This window comes from Porites lutea, chromosome 6 (genome assembly GCF_958299795.1).
Source record: "Porites lutea chromosome 6, jaPorLute2.1, whole genome shotgun sequence".
Classification (NCBI taxonomy): domain Eukaryota; kingdom Metazoa; phylum Cnidaria; class Anthozoa; order Scleractinia; family Poritidae; genus Porites; species Porites lutea.
Window position 1 is genome coordinate 2,661,341 of NC_133206.1, and position 18,231 is coordinate 2,679,571.

Below are 18,231 nucleotides of genomic sequence, written 5' to 3' on the forward strand. Positions count from 1 at the left end.
CAGTAAAGAACAGAGAGTTCCAGTTCATCAGTCATTTAGCAGAAAATATAATATGCACTTTTACCAGCTCGCTGTAGAATGAACCTGATACAATACAATCTTTATTTGTACTCACTCTTGCTCAAAAATAAATTACAACAATGAAAATATTAAAAGTAAAAATTAGAGTACTGGCTGCCAGGAATAACCATGGGGGCTAGTGGAGCCAGGCAGCCAGTTGACATCAGCATTAAATAAAATTAAATTACCTGAAATTCTTTATACTGTACTCGGCAACTACACCGCATGTCTCTTGTTTCAATCTGTTTTTAGTTCTTCAAGCCGCGCATGCATTTATTTGCCCGTAAATCTCGCGATAATCACTGATCAAAGATTTACAGTGTAACACTTCCTGAGTCGATCATGAAGATCATATTTGATGCGAAGCATTTCTAGAATCGAAGAGAGGCTTCCTCGGTAAGAACTGTGTAAATTTATGGCTGCTTACTTTTAAACCTAACCGTGCAAAAAAAGGTAATTTGAAATCAGTAAAGGCTTCGAATGATCTCCTCATGCAAAGTTGTTCAGCTTTCGTTTCACAATCTTCAATCTTGCGTTTCGAGGGCAATGTTTGGATTCTCACGGAAGAGGAAGAACGTACTCCGTGTTTCGTGGGTACGAGGCCTTGACTTAAATTCCACTTCTGGTGTGGCTTTATGAACGCGACCAATACATTTTGGATGCCAGCATCTGATGGTTCGTGTATGATTTCTTCAAGGGGCTCTTCAAGGTATTGTATGCTGACGGTTATCTACTACATCTGCAAGAAGTTCTGCGTCCATTTTGTGAAGGAAACTCCAGTCCAACCCTTTCTGTGGATTTCTCGAAAGTACCTACATACGAAGCAATACGGAGAACTATTTCAGAATAGTTACAACAGGACTAACGTTTTTGTTCTCAGGGCCCATAATTTGTGATAGTGGTGATGAGAAGAAAAAGAGGATGATGATGATAATGGGTGGCTTTAACTAACTAAAACTTCAAACCTTGTATACCTTTTGCCGTTTCTGTTATCATGTCTTTCGCTATCTTTACAAACAGCTCCCCTGAAAAGCCACAAATACAAAAATATGCGAGAGCGTGTATTATGCAGTGTGAATGGTATTTGCACACCACAAAACCTTCTAAAACACTCCACTGATCAATTTCCCATTTTTTTCCAAAGTTGAAGTAAATCCATAAGCCTTTTATTTTCATCCAGCAGATGGCATGGATGAAAAAGGAACTTTAGTAATCTACATGAAATGTTGCCATTCTGCCATACTTTAAACTAAATTATTTTAAAACTAGTTTTTAACTGATGTATTTAACTCTGTGGGGGCGGACTTAATCAAGTAGCAAGTAAGATTCATGAACGGGTGAAAGCTACATTTTCTTCTCCTCCTGGCGCTCCTCTGCCCATTCTTCGCACTTTTATGACTTTTAATTTGCGTAATGTTGCATCGGCTCGTCCCAGGAAAAAAGCACGAGTGCGACTGCTCGCAGTCTACCATGGCAGGATTAGCTTAGTCGGTAGAGCGCGTTCACTGCAGAGCGGGAGGTCGCGGGTTCGATTCCCGGGGCCGGACCAATACTCAGGGTCTTAAAATAACTGAGAAATGAAGGTACTCCCTTTGCACTGCAACAGGCTAGACCTTCGCGTGGCTCGGATGACCACGTAAAATGGCGGTCCCGTCTCCAGTTGGAGACGTAAAATATAGTGTCCCCAATTAGTACTTTCGTGCTAAATACATTTGACACTCAAATAAAGTGCCTTTTTTTTTTTTTTTTTACACGCCGAGATCCATGTAATGCCGGCTACAGAAAGCATTTCCTCAGTTACAGTAAGGAATGGCAGCAAACAAAATAATACTAACCCACATTCGCTCCTGTTTTACTCGATGTTTCAACCACTATTCCGGCTCCTATATCTAGAAAAAACAAAACAACAATAAAAATAAGAAATAACTAGGCAACGACCACAGCTTTGAACCCTGAGGTTATCGAGAGAGAAAACCGTTAAGCTGCGCAATAAAAATGTAGTCTAATACTAAGCTCAATTAATGGAGATAAGGGACGTCAGGAAAATAATTTGGAAACTACGATGGTGACGGACACCAGAACGTCAGAAAAGCGATAGGTTTTATAAGCAAAACGTCAACTTTGCACTTTATGGTACATTCATTCCTTGCCGTCATAAACGAAAAGGACCGACTGTGAAACGTTCTATTGTAACGTTTTGTTCGGTTTTATGAAGGACGTATAAAACAAGATACGGAAATTTTCGTATTCTAAATTCCTGAACTTGGAAACGGTCCTTTGGTTCAATCCACTCTAGAAAAATTCCCCAACATTTGCCAGATGTGTTGGGTAGGACATGTAGCGATGAAGTTTGAAACGGCGCGAATACACTTTTTGAGGGCGGAGGTCCAGTTGGCTGCCCAGCTCGGAGAGAGACGGGACCTCCGCCCGTAAAAAGTGAATTCGCGCTACCATATGATTTCAAACTTCATCGCTACATGTCCCACCTCGCTCAATTTCTCCGATACATTTGGCATATGTTGGGTAATTTTTCCAGAGTGGATTGAACCAAAGCGTGACCCTGTCCAAGTTCAGGAATTTAGAATATGAAAATTTCCGTATCATGTTTTATACGTCCTTCGGGCTAGTTAAATAGCGCGCAAACCTCAAATTTTCAAACTTTTTTGGTAAACTTACTTCGACCATATAGCATAGCTTCATTGTAGGAAACATCTCTTCGGTTTTCGTTCGAGACAATCAAGTCGCATTTAGTGCCACAAAGGTACAGTCTGCATTCCTACAGAATAAAATGTGCAGAAGAGTACATCGATTGGGAGTCTTCTCTAGCAAAAAAGGCAAAAATTAGTCGTAAGGCTGGGTGGTCGAACCCTCGACCTACAGCTCCGCAGTCTATCCCTTCAGTTCTCCTTCTGTTTGCTTGTACAGTCAACTCCCTTTATAGCGGACACAGAGTCCGTAATAGAGTGTTTTCACATGACGTCACGGCGGCCATGTTGGAGTCCCAAACAAAGAAACGGCGGCCATTGGTGTCCCAAACCAGTTCTGTGGGAGTTGAACTCTTTTCTTATGCAAACGCTTTCTTTTGTTCCAATAAATTTGCATAGATACTGGCCACGTGAGTGAAAACACTCTATGGCGGGAGTTTATTTCAGTAAAATATCTGTAAGGTATTTTTGGTGGGGATTTAGCTGCTGTCCGTAATATCGGGGTGTCCGTTAAAGCGGGGTGTCCTCAAGGCGAGAGTTGACTGTATATTGATAGGTTGTCAATTTAGTCTTAGCTCGGCTTCATCTAAAAAGTCTAAAATATCGTGAGATGTTGTCTCGTCCCCGCCTCGAATAGTCTACACGGCGCTATATATATTGTACTTGAGGAAAACAGCATCTTTTATAGTACTACTTGTAAAAATCAAAAGATTGCAGTTGTGGTTAGAGTAGTTGACCATAAGTGCATGGTCTAATAGTCTTACCGGATTGGCTTCTGTTAATTCCTTGATGTAGGACATGGCTTTGTCAAAACTAGATTTGTCCGTTATATCTAATAAATAGTGAGAAGCAGACGTTAGAGGATTTGATCACCGATATAACAAAGATTTTGAAGGGCGTATTCGAAAAAAATGTGTGTGCTTCATGTTTAGTCAAACTGTTAATAGCATGTACAATTCTGCAGGTATAAGGACCAATATTTTGGGCGTTAAGTTGTTATCATGATAAAATTCGTGCTAAAAACGGGCAAATCATCTCGCTCTCCCAAAGCTTCGATCAATATCTCGCAAAACCTTTACCTGTTGCGGTTGTTTAAAAGGGTCTTTACAATGTTTTACCCCTTTCTCAAGGTCTCTTACTCGTTAAGCTCTGTATGATCCTGGTATCACCACTGGGTTACTTTTGAAGTCAGATTCGTCTGGAATGAACCTCTGTAAAAGCACAGTTTATTGGCCTGCCTTGTTCATGAAAACACCTTAACTCAGTGAAATAGCCAGAGAGGCTCGTATTGGTATCAGCAGTGCGTCTGCTTTAACTGATCAAAAATTTATCCTTTCATGATATGTTGATGTCGTCGAAGTAACTCAAGCGAAGCCGAAGCGAGCCACGACCGCAATTACCTTGAACATTTCTGTTTGTCGGTTTTCGCTTCCAATAACAAGCTTACACTTGCATATCTCTATAAGAAGCTTACCGTAACAGACAATGGCTGCCTTGGCACCCCGAAAGTACAAACGTGTCATTGATTCAAAGCGTTCTGAACCTGCAGTATCCTAAAAAGAGATGCATTAGTATGACGCTATAGTCTGAACACTTAAACTAAACTACAGTCGGACCCGCTGCCAGAATTTCTCCGGGGACCAAAGAAGTGGTAGGAGACTACATCAAGAAAGACTCCTTTTGAGTTTAAAGCATAAGTTTTTAAAGTTTTTTTTCTTGAATTCGCCACGGTGACTCAACACGGTGACTGGGGATGAAACAGGACTTGCGTCCCAATTGATACCAACCCCTTCTTTACCCACCCAGCCCATGAAAGGTTGTACCACACCACCGGGGTCTATGCCCCTTACTCTTTATGAACAGCAGTGTGAGTTCTTTTACGTCCGCTCCCATAAGAATCAGAACAGTGAAAGAGCGGTGAGACGGGGCCTACGGTTTGCTGTCCTTATCCGAGAAGACTAGAATGTCTAACCATTTGTAGATGTCACAACAAAGGCAGCAGAAGACCCTGAGTGTTGGTCCGGCCGGGGTTTGAACCATCGACCTCCTCTCAGCAGACCGGCGCTTATCTAATTGAGCTAACAGGGCGGCGATTAGAAACGTCCGCTACCATTCAAGCGGGCGCTACCATTCAGGCGGGGAGCAAATGTTCAACAATGAAAATCCCTAACGAATAAATACTTTTGAACATTGAAAGTATACTTCCCCTCCGCAGTTCCGCTATCGTGCCCCAATTCCCCGTACTACCAGTTCCTCTATGTCTATCGTACCATAACCAATTATCAGCACTGAGGCACACTTACCAACTCCGCGGTATGGCCAGTACCTTAGATATGCGCACAACCATATCACCAGGGCAGTGGCCATACTGCGCAGTGACGCACGTGTGCTTCAGTGCCGATAATTGGTGTAATGAATAATACTGTACAAGTATAAGATAAGCTGTCGAAAACGTTCTACTTACCCATATCCCAAGAGTAACATCTTTCTTCCCCACAGTTACTTGCTTAGCAGCAAACGCAGCACCTATTGTCTACAAGATATACTTCTCATTACCAAGAACTGTATGTGTACACCGCACCGGCCTTATTTTCGACCGGCTAAAAAATTTGACCGGATACTTCGTTCACACGGGACTAGCCTGTTCCAGGCTCCGACATCTCCGCCCCCTTTTCCCAGATCACGCGCTCATATTTTCGTGCGCCTTTCACTTACGGGTCATCCCTACTATATAAAAAATAATCTGAGAGCCTGGAAAAGGCTAGCCTGCGTAGCAGGCGTCGAAAGGGGTAGGGGATAGGGAAAAAGGGAAAAAGGGAGGGGGGTAGGTGCTTTTCTCCCTCCCCCTCTCCCTCCCCTTTTTGCGCCTGCCACGCTGGCTAGGAAAAGGCTAACACGGGACCGTTCAATATTCCCTCTTTGCTCAGAAGTTTGAAAGGCTATGGGTCGAAAAAATATAACCTGAAACGTTTTGGGGGGAATGGGCGAAGAGAGAGGAAAAAAGGGGAGAGAACGAAATCCCAAATCTCCTCCCGGCCCTCCGTTTCTTGCCCCGATGGAAGGCCTGATACGCAGGCTATCTAAATTTTCGTACCGTGTCAACGGAACACCTAAACGCGCGAATTTTGAACCGGCCGAAAATTTGTCCGTCCCAAAACGTTGGGTTCTCTAGGGAAGGAGTTGGGATTTGCCTAGACTACGAGAAGTCCCCATTTTTATTCAGGGTAGTAGAACGAGCGAAACGCGAGGAAGGCGAGACGCGATCTCCCCACCGCGTCTCGTCTTAACTTCCGGCGTGGGGTGATTTTCACGTGCGCTCGCGTTTCGCTCGCTCTACTATCCCTGAGGGAAAATGGGGACGACTCGTAGTCTAGGATTTGACTCACAGGTTTTGCCATGCCAGTGGCAGCCCAATAATAAGGGGAATTTATAAAAAAAAAATAGACGCTTCAGGGCAATATGCTTCAGATATTATTCATTAGGTTTTCATCATTATCATATTTTTAATTTTGTTATTATGTTTTCAGAAATGAGTATCCCCCGTTGCCCAAGTTTGCGGGACTTCCTCTAGCCTCTATGCAAATATAGCGTATATATTGCGTGACATTCCCCTGAATATTGGATCACAGAGTGTTAGAAGATGGACAAATGAATTTATGTTAAAACGGCTTCTCGAATCAAGACGCTTGCTTATAGAGCTTAATGTTTTTGGCCAAGACTAGATTTAATTTCGTGGTTTACGGAAGATACATGATCATCTACCACGTGTTGGTCTCTCTCAGTTTCCTTTAGGACTCTTGCAAAGCGGAGTTAAGAGTACGTTTGCTGGTTTTTAGGGAAAAAATAGCTTTTAAATATTTTAAAAATAAAATCGGATCAAAGACATAGCTTGGTAGAGGTTAGATAATCTTAACCTTAGATATTTAAGGAAACAAATATGACCAATTTTAAATTAATATGCATGTATTAAACTTACGTACAGGATGGTACGGCGAGAGCTCGTCAAATTTGTTCTTTGTAAACCTATTAATCAGAGCAGTTTTGCCAACACAATATTTCCCCACGATAATAACTTTCTTCTCTGCCTTTGATCCCATTTGAAAGCACTGTTTTAGACAAGTAAATGTGGGTTGCTAACCAGCACACAACTGCTGACGAATACTCGTTATTTTATCATACAAATTACTATAAATAGCATTCACGCAAACGGAAGTTTTGAAGTTAGACAAGTCAAAAGTCACGCTTTCTTAAGGGCCGCGTTAGAACTGGACACTAGGTGAAGAAAACATGGCGGAGCAGAGTGTGTAGTCACTGCTGATATGTTTTCAAGTCAAACTCGTATCGATAGTAAGACTGGAGCTGATGATCTAGGACGGTTTGAATACTTACAGGCTTTGGTGACAGAATTTCAAGATACCGACAAACAAGGTGAAGTTAATTTGAAGCTTTGCTTTCTGACAGTAGCTTATTGAAAGCAGATCAGAATTGCTTTTTTCTAGAAGTCAGTGAATTAAACGAAGGGGCCCCCTTTAGCTTGTATTAAGATGTGAAAATAGATCTTTTGTGCTGGAGTACCATACCATTTTCTATAGAAGGTAAGTTTATATGAAAGGGGTACCTTTTTGGTCAACAGTGGAAAACAAAATTAAAAGGATGAGATTTATACCTGGAGAGCATCCCATTTTTTCATAACCCTGACTCATTTTATTGAAATATGGACATCATGGAATTAAATTGTTTTAAAGAAATTGTGGGTGCCATGCACGTATATTGCACACCACCAATATACACACCCTGTTGAAGGCTTCCGGTCCAAAATGATCCAAAAAGAAGCTGTTCATGATGCTAAATAGTGTATTCTATATCCTGTCCTCAAGACTCAAGGTCCTGAAAACCTTGGCCTGCAAGTAAACTCTCTGGGGCACTCTGCAGCTGGTCAAGACTGCCCCAGAGAGCTTGCTTGCAACCTATGAAAACCATACTTGTCTAAAGGCATATAACATTTCTGCCTAATAAGTTTGTGACTGCTCCAAGAGTTTTCTTCTCCTTTTCTGTAACTCAGCTAGTTATGTCTTTCGTCTTTGATCTACCTCTACTGAACCTATCTTGCAGCTAGTCCACTATAAGAGAGACTTACCTAATACATGTATCATTCATCTTATCTTTCAGGGGCCAAGGAAGAAATCCTAGCTAATCTTGCCAACTTTGCATATGATCCTATCAATTATGACCATTTTAGAAAGCTGAACGTAGTTGACTTGTTCATGGGTAAGAGGGAAATGCACATGGAATTTTATTTTTCATAGCTAAGGCTGGTTCTCACTAGCCATTCTTTTTCTGATACTCTGACATCAACTCAGTTGCAAGTACAAACTAACCTTGACGTATGGATGTTGAATGGTAATCACTGTATAATTTATTCATTAAGGAGTTTTAGCATTAACAGTGGCAACGGCAGCGAAAATTAGCGTTTTTTCAAACTTTGCTGCGTTTATTCCAGTTCGCTGAAAATGTCCAATGTAAGCAAATTTCCCTGGAGTTGATTTCTTGGGGGCTGCACCCAATTTAATAACAGAAAGAAAATTTCATCATTGCTTGTTTATATCCTCCATAAAACATGAAATTAGGCATTTTCACATTGTAGTCGGCAGTAATGGCTAAGAAATGTACAAAAAAGTGTGATGCACATGCAAGCTTGTTGTTTTGATTAGTAAACCTGTTGCTGTTTTGACGTTCTTGTTACTGTGGCCTTCATCGTTGCTAAAACTCCCTATTGATGTTATAGTCGTGAGTCCCCATGTCATCAAACAAGAGTAAGCATTGGTTTTCCCAGGGCTGTCAAACCCCACGTCTTCAAATATTGAGAATTGATAGGGAAGGGATAATAGATGACCTCATATCATAGTATATGACGTCATTTGTTCAAAAAATACTTGTTGACCCGATTGTCACGAATATGCAATGTTTCACATTATTGCGTATCTCTTGGTACATTGCAATGGCATTATAAACCATACCGAAGTTTATGAGGAAACGTTCAATGTTAATGGTAAAAAAGTTCAAACAACGCAAAATATTTAAAAGTTTAAGGTCAGAAATTCGAGTCTTCAACTAAATGGCAAACTTCGGTGAATATCCGGGAGATTTCATGCTCTAATCTGGAGACCGGGAGATACGGTCCAAAATCCGGAGTCTCCCGAATTATCCGGGAGAGTTGACAGCACTGTTTTCCTTCTCAATGAAACAACAAGGAAACTGCTAAGTAACAAATAACATAAACATTGAGCACCATAAACCCACAGCAATCTGTTTAAATTTCTCCTCAGTTTTGTCAATCTAGACAGTGTCCTCTTTGGTAATTTGTTTCAATATTTATCATCAAGTAGGTTAATTTGCCTAAATTGTGTGACACAGTTCATTTAAATACTGCAGATATGCTCACTGAAGAAAATGAGAAGTTTGTTGAATTTGGAATTGGTGGATTGTGTAACTGCACTCTAGGTAAGTTCAAGACAAACTTGAGATAAATAAGCCATATTACTCTTTTTAATATCATATCATATTATTACGATGCAATATATTTCATACACAGTTTTTTTTTCTGTTCTATCAACAGACAAGGAAAACAAACAACACATAATTGACAATGGTGGGATTTCATTGGTTGTCAATTGTTTGTCAAGGTACATGTAGACCCAAAGACTGGATTTCAGTGTCTTAAGTGTCATGATCCAGTGAAAATTGCTCTGTTTTCACTAAAGACTCCCTTGCTTATGATCTTAAGTGATAAAGCAGTTTATTGGAGTCACAAGGAGAAGCACAACAACAAAACCAATCATTCAAAATATGCAGTGTGATTGGTTTATTCTTCTGCTTCTACTTCCAGTTCTGAGAATCTGGTTTTCACTGGCAGATATTAGTGAGGGAGTCAGAGGAAAATAGCCTGTACACAGCCTCCCACTTCCCGCAGAAAAAATCAGAGAAGTGGCATCTGTGATTCACCGTTGCTTATCGTGTATGGGAAAAATTTTGCATAAATTAAAAAAATTAATAGTTTCTGCTGACCAAAATTTCTTTGGCTCATGTTTCATGTCATTCCAGTTCTCAAAATGCCGGTGCATGCCACTTATTTCCACATTTTTATAATAATTGCTTTACTCTTTACCGAGCAAGAAAAATGTTCCTACAAACCCTCATTGAAGGAAAAATATCCATGATCTTATGCAAGCCTTCCCGCTGGATTCAGAAAGTCATTAGTGTGAAATAAAGTGTTGACAGGTCAGACGCGACTCATAAGCTTGCGATAGTGTGAAACATGGCCTTAGCATTTGCTTGAGCAACAGAGGTTTTCCTTCTCTTCTTTCTAGTGCATAGATTATTCATCCCAGTACATGGAGTAACATAAACTTTGACTGGAAAATCTTAGTTTTGCCTTTGATTCTTACATTTAGAGGTCTTGTAGCTGATATGTCTATGCATATTGAGTTATTATTTCCTGTGGTTTTATGTTTCTGTAGGGATTTGTGACAGGATTTGATGGCTAAAAAACCTTTGAAAGATTTTAGTTTCCTTTCTTTTCTCTGAAATCCCTGAATCTGAATAGCTACATGCGTGCAGTTGTCTGTGAATGTGATGATATAATTTCTGATTACCTGCTATGTTTGGATGACAGGCCCAAAAGCCAATCAAAATCCCTCATTTACATTATTTTAGTGATCTACGAGTTACAGCCAATCAAATCATTTTCCACACATTCCGCAAAAAATCACATGGCCTAGCACAATACACGATTAGCAACTGTGAATCACAGACACCCCTTCTCTAATTTTTTTCTGAGGGGAGGGGGTGGCTGTACACAGGCTAGAAGAAAATTGAAATGTAATTTCTGATTCTTGTGACCCTAATTTAGTTAAGCTTACTCCACTTAAGTCTCCAAGTTCATATAGATCATATATACATGTTAACAGACTCTTCATGCGGGGGAATTTGTTTTGTGACCTAATGTACATTATTCCTTTATTAACTTAAATAAACAGATTTCTAGTTGACTGACTGGGCTGAGTTGTCCAAAAGAAATATTACACACCTATAACTTGTATTATTCAAACCGTTCGGCCCAAACTGTTAGTGAGTGAGCTTTAGACGTGAACCTGAAGCACTAATATTATTGTTTTATTTTACCTTTAAATTTATAAAAATTTAGCCCAAATGAAGAGACTGTATTGTCAGCCATAACAACTTTGATGTTTCTTACCACACCACAAACACAACCAGGTCAGTCAAAGGAGTGTTGAAACATCCTCCATATTTCTGAGCTATTGTAGCCGTAGATTTCAGGTTCAAATCCAGGAATGTTTCTTATTACTGTCGTGTCTTCCAGTAAACTTCATTACAGGCATATTCAAAATGATCACTAGTAAGTAACATACTTTGTGGTGGAGGTGGTACGTTCATAAGCCCACTGGTTTCAGGTAAAAAATTAATATGATTGTATTTTGTGGCAGCAATTTCAGTAGTCAGTTAGGTGCAGTAGAGAGATTTTAAAACTGAAGTTTTAGCAGGTTCACTCCATCTCAAAGGTTTAGTGATAAAAAAAATTATTCAATTATGTGCCAGAAATCAGATTTAAGCTAAAACTTAAATAAATACCACAGTGTTTAATTATGTAGAATTAATATGGTATTAAACTTTCTCTTTGTAGTTCAGAGACTGACAGCAATTTTACCCTTCAAGATTCAAGTTACCAAAAGAGATATAGAAAATCTTTATCACCATTACTTTTTTCTTTTCAGAAATCACCTCAGAAGCTATTGTGGACTGCATGGAAAGATTTTCAGCCTCTTCTAATGCAAGGCTCAGTAACTTGGCTAAGGTTTTTCTTCAGGTTAATGTTATCATTATTTTTTGAAGCAAATAAAAATTATCATTTCCATGATTTTCTGCCTTTTGGCCCATGTTCTGCTCAAGGGATCGTCAGAGAGACCAAGCATACATAGAGGATATGGAAAGACCTGTACAAAACATGAGAAGAGAAATTTGATATCTCCAAGCGGCCATGTAATGTTCTACCATTATTTATTATATAAACAAGGGTGAAATACCAAATTATCTCACTTTAAAATAATTTGCTGAAAAAGGTGCAATTTTTCATGTAGCCATAGCAACAGTGATATTTTTAAGTGTGAAGATATTTATATCATAGTTTTACATGTGAAAATATTATGTTTTTACGTGAGAGCTAACCTGGTATTTCATAGGTGATTATATAATAAAAGTATGCATATGACACCCATTTTCCACCCAAAAAACTGCCAGGCATCAATCCTATTGATCAGTGCGTGTGAAATCTCATTGTCTTCTTGTTGTGTCACTGTTTAAATAAATTATTTGATTGAGTATTTATTTTATATTTTATTCGCTCATAGGATTACTGCAAAAGACCTCATTCCATTGAAAAAAGGGATTAGAAGCATGAAGTTACAATGACGAGAAGCTGGTGATCTACAGTTCTACATGTATGTGAATGAACGCCAGAAGTGACCACTGCAAAATATGTACTACACAAGCCTTCTAGTAAACACATGGCCAAGAAGTATGATCAGCCATATTAAAATCATGTCACCAAGAAACATCCCCCTTCTCCTGCTGAAGCAGATGAGTGTCTTACGGCTGGTGTCAAATGCAGTTACAAAACTATGGAGTAAACATCCTTTACACCTGAACATGAAAGCTAGTATGAGCTCATCTTCAAATCCATGATTATTACAGGAACTCCATGAGTGTCAAATGTACTGTAAAATGCTGCTCCAGCAGATTTCAACTCTTGTTGATAACCAGAACTCAACAAGCCCCAGAAGTATACCAGTTGCTGGACTCTGAATTGATTTCTTCATCAGCCAGCCCACCATGATTTGAGGCCCAGACCAGGTTCACTTATAGATGCCTAAAAATTGATTAAAATGTTTTAGTATATACTAAAACAGTGGATAGTGTTTTTCACGCGCTCTGATTGGCTACTCAATCAGTGAATATCCTGCACTATTCACTGATTCACCTCCAGTTCCTCCGAGCGAGCAACGCCAAACTCGCTTAAGTTGCGAGCAAAATGCCTTCCCAGTTTGCTGCCGTAAACAAACAAAGAAATTTCACAACTAATCAAGCAAGCTGTTTCCGAAATACACGAAGAAGGTGACGAAATTCGGATTGGAAGTTTTAACAGGTAAAGCTTTGTCTTTTTGGCACGAATTTATCGATAAAACCGGTGAAAAAGTTTTTGTTTACAAATGCAAATTAAGTTTAAGTCTTGCTTACTTTATTTAGTTGAGTTGTTCATAAATAAGCTTAAAACTATATTTAATAATCTTTTTTTATAAAATGATTTTAAATACAAAAAGAATTCACAACTCCTTTTGAAGAAATTTCCCCGCAAGAGCTAAACAAATGCCTTCAAAAGTTTTAATTGTCGGCCAAAAAAAGCGACGGCCGCGGCCGCCCGGTCATTACGCGCCAAAATTGTAATCGTTGGCAACAGTATTTGAGTTAAAAATCGTCATTTTTGTGCTCAATTATGTCACTGTTTTAGTATATACTAAAACAATTATTCACCTCAGTGTCGGTGGCTAGTCATGGATATTTACCTCACTGCTTCGCAGTTCGGTAAATATCCAGGATTAGCCACCTCCACTTCGGTGAATAATTGTTATTTATTCTTAACTGTAGTTGCCCTATAATACTGTCACAAAGATTATAATAAAAATGAACGGTTTTCCAACTTCCTCGTGGCATTATTATTATTATTATTATCTTGAATGTAAACGTCTCTTGTGTCATTAATATTACATACACTACTATATAACAAACACATCTCCTCCATAGGTTACCTATTACAGGTAATGTTTTAGTGTTTAAAGTACAAATTTTAGTTATGCTTGATTGTTATTTCTATTCTTCCTCTCCCAACACCTTGATTGGTTCTCTGATTGCAGTTGAAAGAATCTATTAACTGCTGTGTCGTTTCTAGAATTATAAGAATTTTTTTTTGCTTGTTGTTGTTAAAACCTCCGAATAACCTAACAATATGTAGGCTCATGATTTGAAGTTTCTGATTAGCTTCACCTCATAATAACCGAAAACAAATTTAATATGCACGTAATCTTTCACTACTGTTATAATGTCTGACAATACATAATTTTATGTAAGGCGAATTGCACAAATCTTAACATAAGGGAAAAAGATTTAATATTAATTACAGTGGAACCCTACCCTGGGTGCCAGAGACTTTTCTAGCGCGGTTTTCGGTTTCTGTCAAGTCTTTATAGTGACCCACGCAAAAAGCTAAGCCGCTCGTGGCTTCGGCCTTCAGCCAACACTTTAGTGGAACCCTGCCTTACGGCCACCTCAGTAAAATGGTCACCTCGTTATACCGGCCACTTTTCTTTGGCCAGACAAAATGGCCAGCCTTTTTTGTAAAAAATTAACCCTTATTAATACTGTCATGAAATTTGACCCTGCCAGGGGGGGTTACTGCCATATATGGGCTATATAGGTATGTGCCGCTGTGAAGGGTATGGTTTTCAAGCAGTTTACTCTAGGATATTGTATATAAATCAGAACATTTGGGTCTAGAATAGGGTATCATTTTTCAGGAAACTGATCAGTTGGTTGAAGATTTTATCTAGCCTAGGGAAACAGCTACTCTAGGATAGGGGGGATTTGGGGAGTTTACTCTAGTATAGGGTAGCAGAATTTAGCTGAACTAGTTCTGGTATAGGTTAAGGGTTCCAGGACCCCAGCGGCACATCCCCACCCAGAACTTCCTAAAGAATCCCCCCCCCCCCTCCGGGGGACCCTACCCCTGTAATACAGCCAACCTGTTAATACAGCCAACGTTTTTTACCCTTTGGTGACTGTATTAAGGGGGTTCCAATGTAAATTATAAAAACAATGACAGGACCTACTGTAATAGTGTATGGGGACCTTTTACTGTCAACCTCATCAGTATTTTTCATGTCACCAGTCATCTCAGGCCCCGCAGGACTGAGATCAGTAAATAATTCATCTACAACTCTGAATCTAATCTCCTCATTAATATCCATGAACAAGTCATGTCCTCCTTCATCTGTTGTATATTCCCAAACCCACAACTGTTCATCCTCATCACTGAGTGTGTGGTTAAAGAGAAACAAATCAGCTGCAGTATACACTCTACACTTCAGTGCCTTCCCTATACACTGTATAAACTTGTTCTGCAGTCACAGAACATTAATTATTAATGTTCTGTGACTGCAGAATCAAGTCCTCTTTTAATATATCCTGTCAACATAAAAATATTTTTTCAATGAATTTATCATCACCCACGAAAAAAAAAGAAAGGAAGGAAGGAACAGAGCAAAGTACATTTTACAATGTGAAAATATCAATGTATAAGTATTAAAAGAGTGAAGAAAAGCAAAAAGTCTTTAACAGTGTCATTAGTAGGGATAAAAGTAAATATAATGTACTGTAATATATATGAATACTAAAAGCACTTAAGGAAATGAAGGGATGTGTGACCTTCAATCTCATGTCAAATCCTCTTGCCACATTACATTAAAGGGAACTGAACTTTTTTTTTATAAAAGGATACAACTTGGAAGGCTGCTGAAGATACTCATAAGGGATAATAATATCATCGAAGAATTCCATAGATACTGTGAAAGAAGAAAAACATTCATTTTCAGGGCTGTGCTCTAGCAGAGCCGGGTGGCCCCTGGCACCTAACTTTTGCCCTCGGGTGACTAGAAAATGGCAGATTTTTCATACAAATCATATGCTGGGCATGCACCCTAGATTTTACAGATTCGGAGCACTGGGCTCCCTTCAATTTTCCTTAGAGCACAGCCTTGATTTTATTGGTGTTTCAAAATGTTTTTGTTTAATGTTCTAATTTCAATGTACTAGCTACATGTACAAAAATATTTTTAACATATAGAGTGCAGATTAGAAAGAAGAATACAGTGAGTGAAAAAAAATCACAGAGGTTGAGGAACTAAGGTAGGTAATTGAAGCCATTATCAGTTAAAAGGAAAGAGTTCAGTTTTGGGTATAACAATCTAATATTAATTTTTATCAAATTAAAGACTGATAAATACGAAAGTAAGGTGGTGAATTTTTAAGCTGGGTGGTGAATGAGACAGAAAAAATCTTGGCTCCCTGACAGGATTTAGACCTGTGACCTCCAAAACACCCTGTGAGCAGCACTGTATCCAGCTGCAGAGAGGCTCATAGAGGGCAAAGCCAATGAAGATTCATATGTGACACATGAATAAACTACAAGGATCAGCAATATCAAGAGCATTCATGGTAAATAAAGAAAGATGTACCATTTTCCATCTTATTTCATCATCATACAGTATGCTCTCATCTTTGCTCATGGATGCAGGCCATGTGTCAGATAACAACCTAGTGAGGCCTTTCAAGGGGTGGAAGTGACAGGACACATGGTCCTTAAAACTGGTGACAATCTTCTCAAAAATCACAAACAATCGACAGAAAAGGAGGAAAGAATTCTGACAGTGACAATCTATTTTTTGAGTAGCAAAAGCAACATCTGATGTCTTTTATATTTTGGCTGTTTTGTATTTCGCAGCGAAATAACAATCTCTCTACCATTATTTCCAGACTTTTCCAGTTATTTTCTTTGAATTTTTTTCCATTGTTGGTATTATTGAAGAACGGTCCCTCCAGGGAGAAAGTTTAATAACAATATATTAATTCTTTCCAGGCACTATATCTACCGTAAATTCTAAATTTGAGAATCACAAAAATTTATGCTGTACTGACAGCAACATTTTCTTCCCAGCTAAAATGCAACAGCAGCATTTTTCTTAACCTACAAGGCCGCAGCATACCCCCCATTGGAAGACCTCCCTAACACATAGCCTGCGAGCCGGCTCACTTGTTTTCCGGCTCTGTAGCCTTCGTTGCAGCCGGCCCACACACTCGTCTAAACCATTTGTATAGTTTAGAGCATCTGCGACGCCAGGCAACAGCCCTGCCGCCAAAAATTTTCCCCAGACTTGCACACGTGAGCCTGCCCGTAGGCTACCTAGTACATCATAACATGGCCTTAGCTTTGGAATAAATTAATTTTATGACAGCACAGTACCTTGAACACCTTCATGGTTACAGCTGCGAATTCTACCAGTTAGGACTTCATCAATAAATGGACGAAACACAACAAAACGAAACTTAACTAGAACGGAAATGATATGTTTATCATCAGCAAATTTACCCTCAGATCCTTTGTGCAGATTCAAACATTCAATGTTCTTACGATTTGATCTTGCAATTTTAACTTTCAATTTGCAAATTTCTTACAGCCATACTTACCTGGAGTATGCGAAGATCCATCTCCAGGAAAAAGATAAGAATCACCAATGGAGGTGATATCGTGTAAAACGATACACAAACCAACGTTGTGGACAACCTGACGACAATACACATGAAAGGTGATGAGCTTGATGTTTCAGTAGCACCAAGCACCCCTATATCAACTTACCTTGTTAGCAAGCTTTTTATTCAACTTATTGGCGATAGCTTCTCGTAGATCTACTCCAAAATGCCATGGTTTTATTCGAACAGTGTCTTTCATCTCAGCTAAGACGAACATTTTAATTCGAGTTGATGCGGACAATTACCAACAGGCGTCCCATAAATGCAGACTAGGAGGACTGGGACTAAGTCTACTTTGGGGAGGACGGGAGGAACTGGGGTCTAAATAAGGCCAAAAATTCTGGGCACTACGGGTAAACTGCGGGTAAAACTGCGGGTCTTGCGGGCTTCGTTCAGAAAACCGTGAACACAAAAATAATTGAGAAGTATTATTACCGGAAATCCGCTATCAACCCACCCGGGGGGCTTCTTTATTTCAAACACATTTGAGGGGCAGGGAACGCTTAATAGAGACGGGGGGCTTATCTGAGAGGAGAGGGGGCTCATTTAATTAAGCAACGATGATGGTATCAGTTCTACATAAAGAACTAGAGTACAAAGTGAAAAAGCTCAAGTACAAGAAGCTGAAGGTCATGCAGTCGAGGATAAAAAACAAATGCGAACTTCCAGAGGGCCCATTTCTAGAACGGGGTATCAGTTTTAGGACGAATTCTAGAACGGGGTATAAAAAATTGGCCCATTTCTAGAACGGGGTATCAATTTTAGGGGAATTTTTTTTTTAGAACGGGGTGCCAATTTGGAGTCCCGGGCGGCACAAACCCACCCAAAAAATACCCAAGTGCCCTCCCCGGGGGTTTACATGCGGTTGCCGGATTTGCGACGCATTGCGCGAATGGCCATGGCGCGTTCCACCCGAGAAGCAAAGTTTGAAGAAGTACAACGCCACTATGTCAATATATATCAATCTAATTTTTTGTTATGTTATATAAAATTTATCCTCCTTTAACATATGTAAAAATTGAGGTTAAGAAGT

At 39.4% G+C, this 18,231-nt stretch overlaps 3 protein-coding genes across 5 annotated transcripts; 1 reads left to right on the forward strand and 2 right to left on the reverse strand.

Annotated features, from left to right (window-relative positions):
• Window positions 1-68: 68 nt before the first annotated feature.
• LOC140942309 (ras-related protein Rab-24-like) lies at window positions 69-7,083 on the reverse strand. Of its 2 annotated transcripts, XM_073391263.1 has the most exons (8): window positions 6,746-7,083; window positions 5,230-5,298; window positions 4,240-4,318; window positions 3,530-3,597; window positions 2,737-2,836; window positions 1,896-1,949; window positions 1,035-1,085; window positions 69-872 (listed from the first exon to the last, which is right to left on the reverse strand). In XM_073391263.1, the coding sequence occupies exons 1-8, from the start codon at window positions 6,860-6,862 to the stop codon at window positions 787-789; spliced, it is 624 nt and encodes a 207-aa protein (XP_073247364.1). In that variant the 5' UTR covers window positions 6,863-7,083; the 3' UTR covers window positions 69-786. The 2 variants fall into 2 exon arrangements, with proteins under 2 accessions (XP_073247364.1, XP_073247365.1); XM_073391264.1 differs by lacking the exon at window positions 1,035-1,085.
• LOC140942311 (armadillo repeat-containing protein 7-like) lies at window positions 7,060-12,432 on the forward strand. Of its 2 annotated transcripts, XM_073391266.1 has the most exons (7): window positions 7,060-7,193; window positions 7,935-8,033; window positions 9,198-9,266; window positions 9,382-9,448; window positions 10,969-11,039; window positions 11,558-11,649; window positions 12,191-12,432. In XM_073391266.1, exons 1-7 carry the CDS (start codon window positions 7,085-7,087, stop codon window positions 12,230-12,232), a joined length of 549 nt encoding a protein of 182 aa, XP_073247367.1. In that variant the 5' UTR covers window positions 7,060-7,084; the 3' UTR covers window positions 12,233-12,432. The 2 variants fall into 2 exon arrangements, with proteins under 2 accessions (XP_073247367.1, XP_073247368.1); XM_073391267.1 differs by lacking the exon at window positions 9,198-9,266 and having other exon boundaries at window positions 12,191-12,326.
• A 134-nt stretch (window positions 12,433-12,566) lies between these two features.
• On the reverse strand, window positions 12,567-17,437 carry LOC140942310 (DNA-directed RNA polymerase III subunit RPC8-like). The gene is made up of 6 exons (XM_073391265.1): window positions 17,305-17,437; window positions 17,136-17,232; window positions 16,912-16,998; window positions 15,391-15,454; window positions 14,723-14,924; window positions 12,567-12,708 (listed from the first exon to the last, which is right to left on the reverse strand). The coding sequence occupies exons 1-6, from the start codon at window positions 17,413-17,415 to the stop codon at window positions 12,658-12,660; spliced, it is 612 nt and encodes a 203-aa protein (XP_073247366.1). The 5' UTR covers window positions 17,416-17,437; the 3' UTR covers window positions 12,567-12,657.
• Window positions 17,438-18,231: the final 794 nt, after the last annotated feature.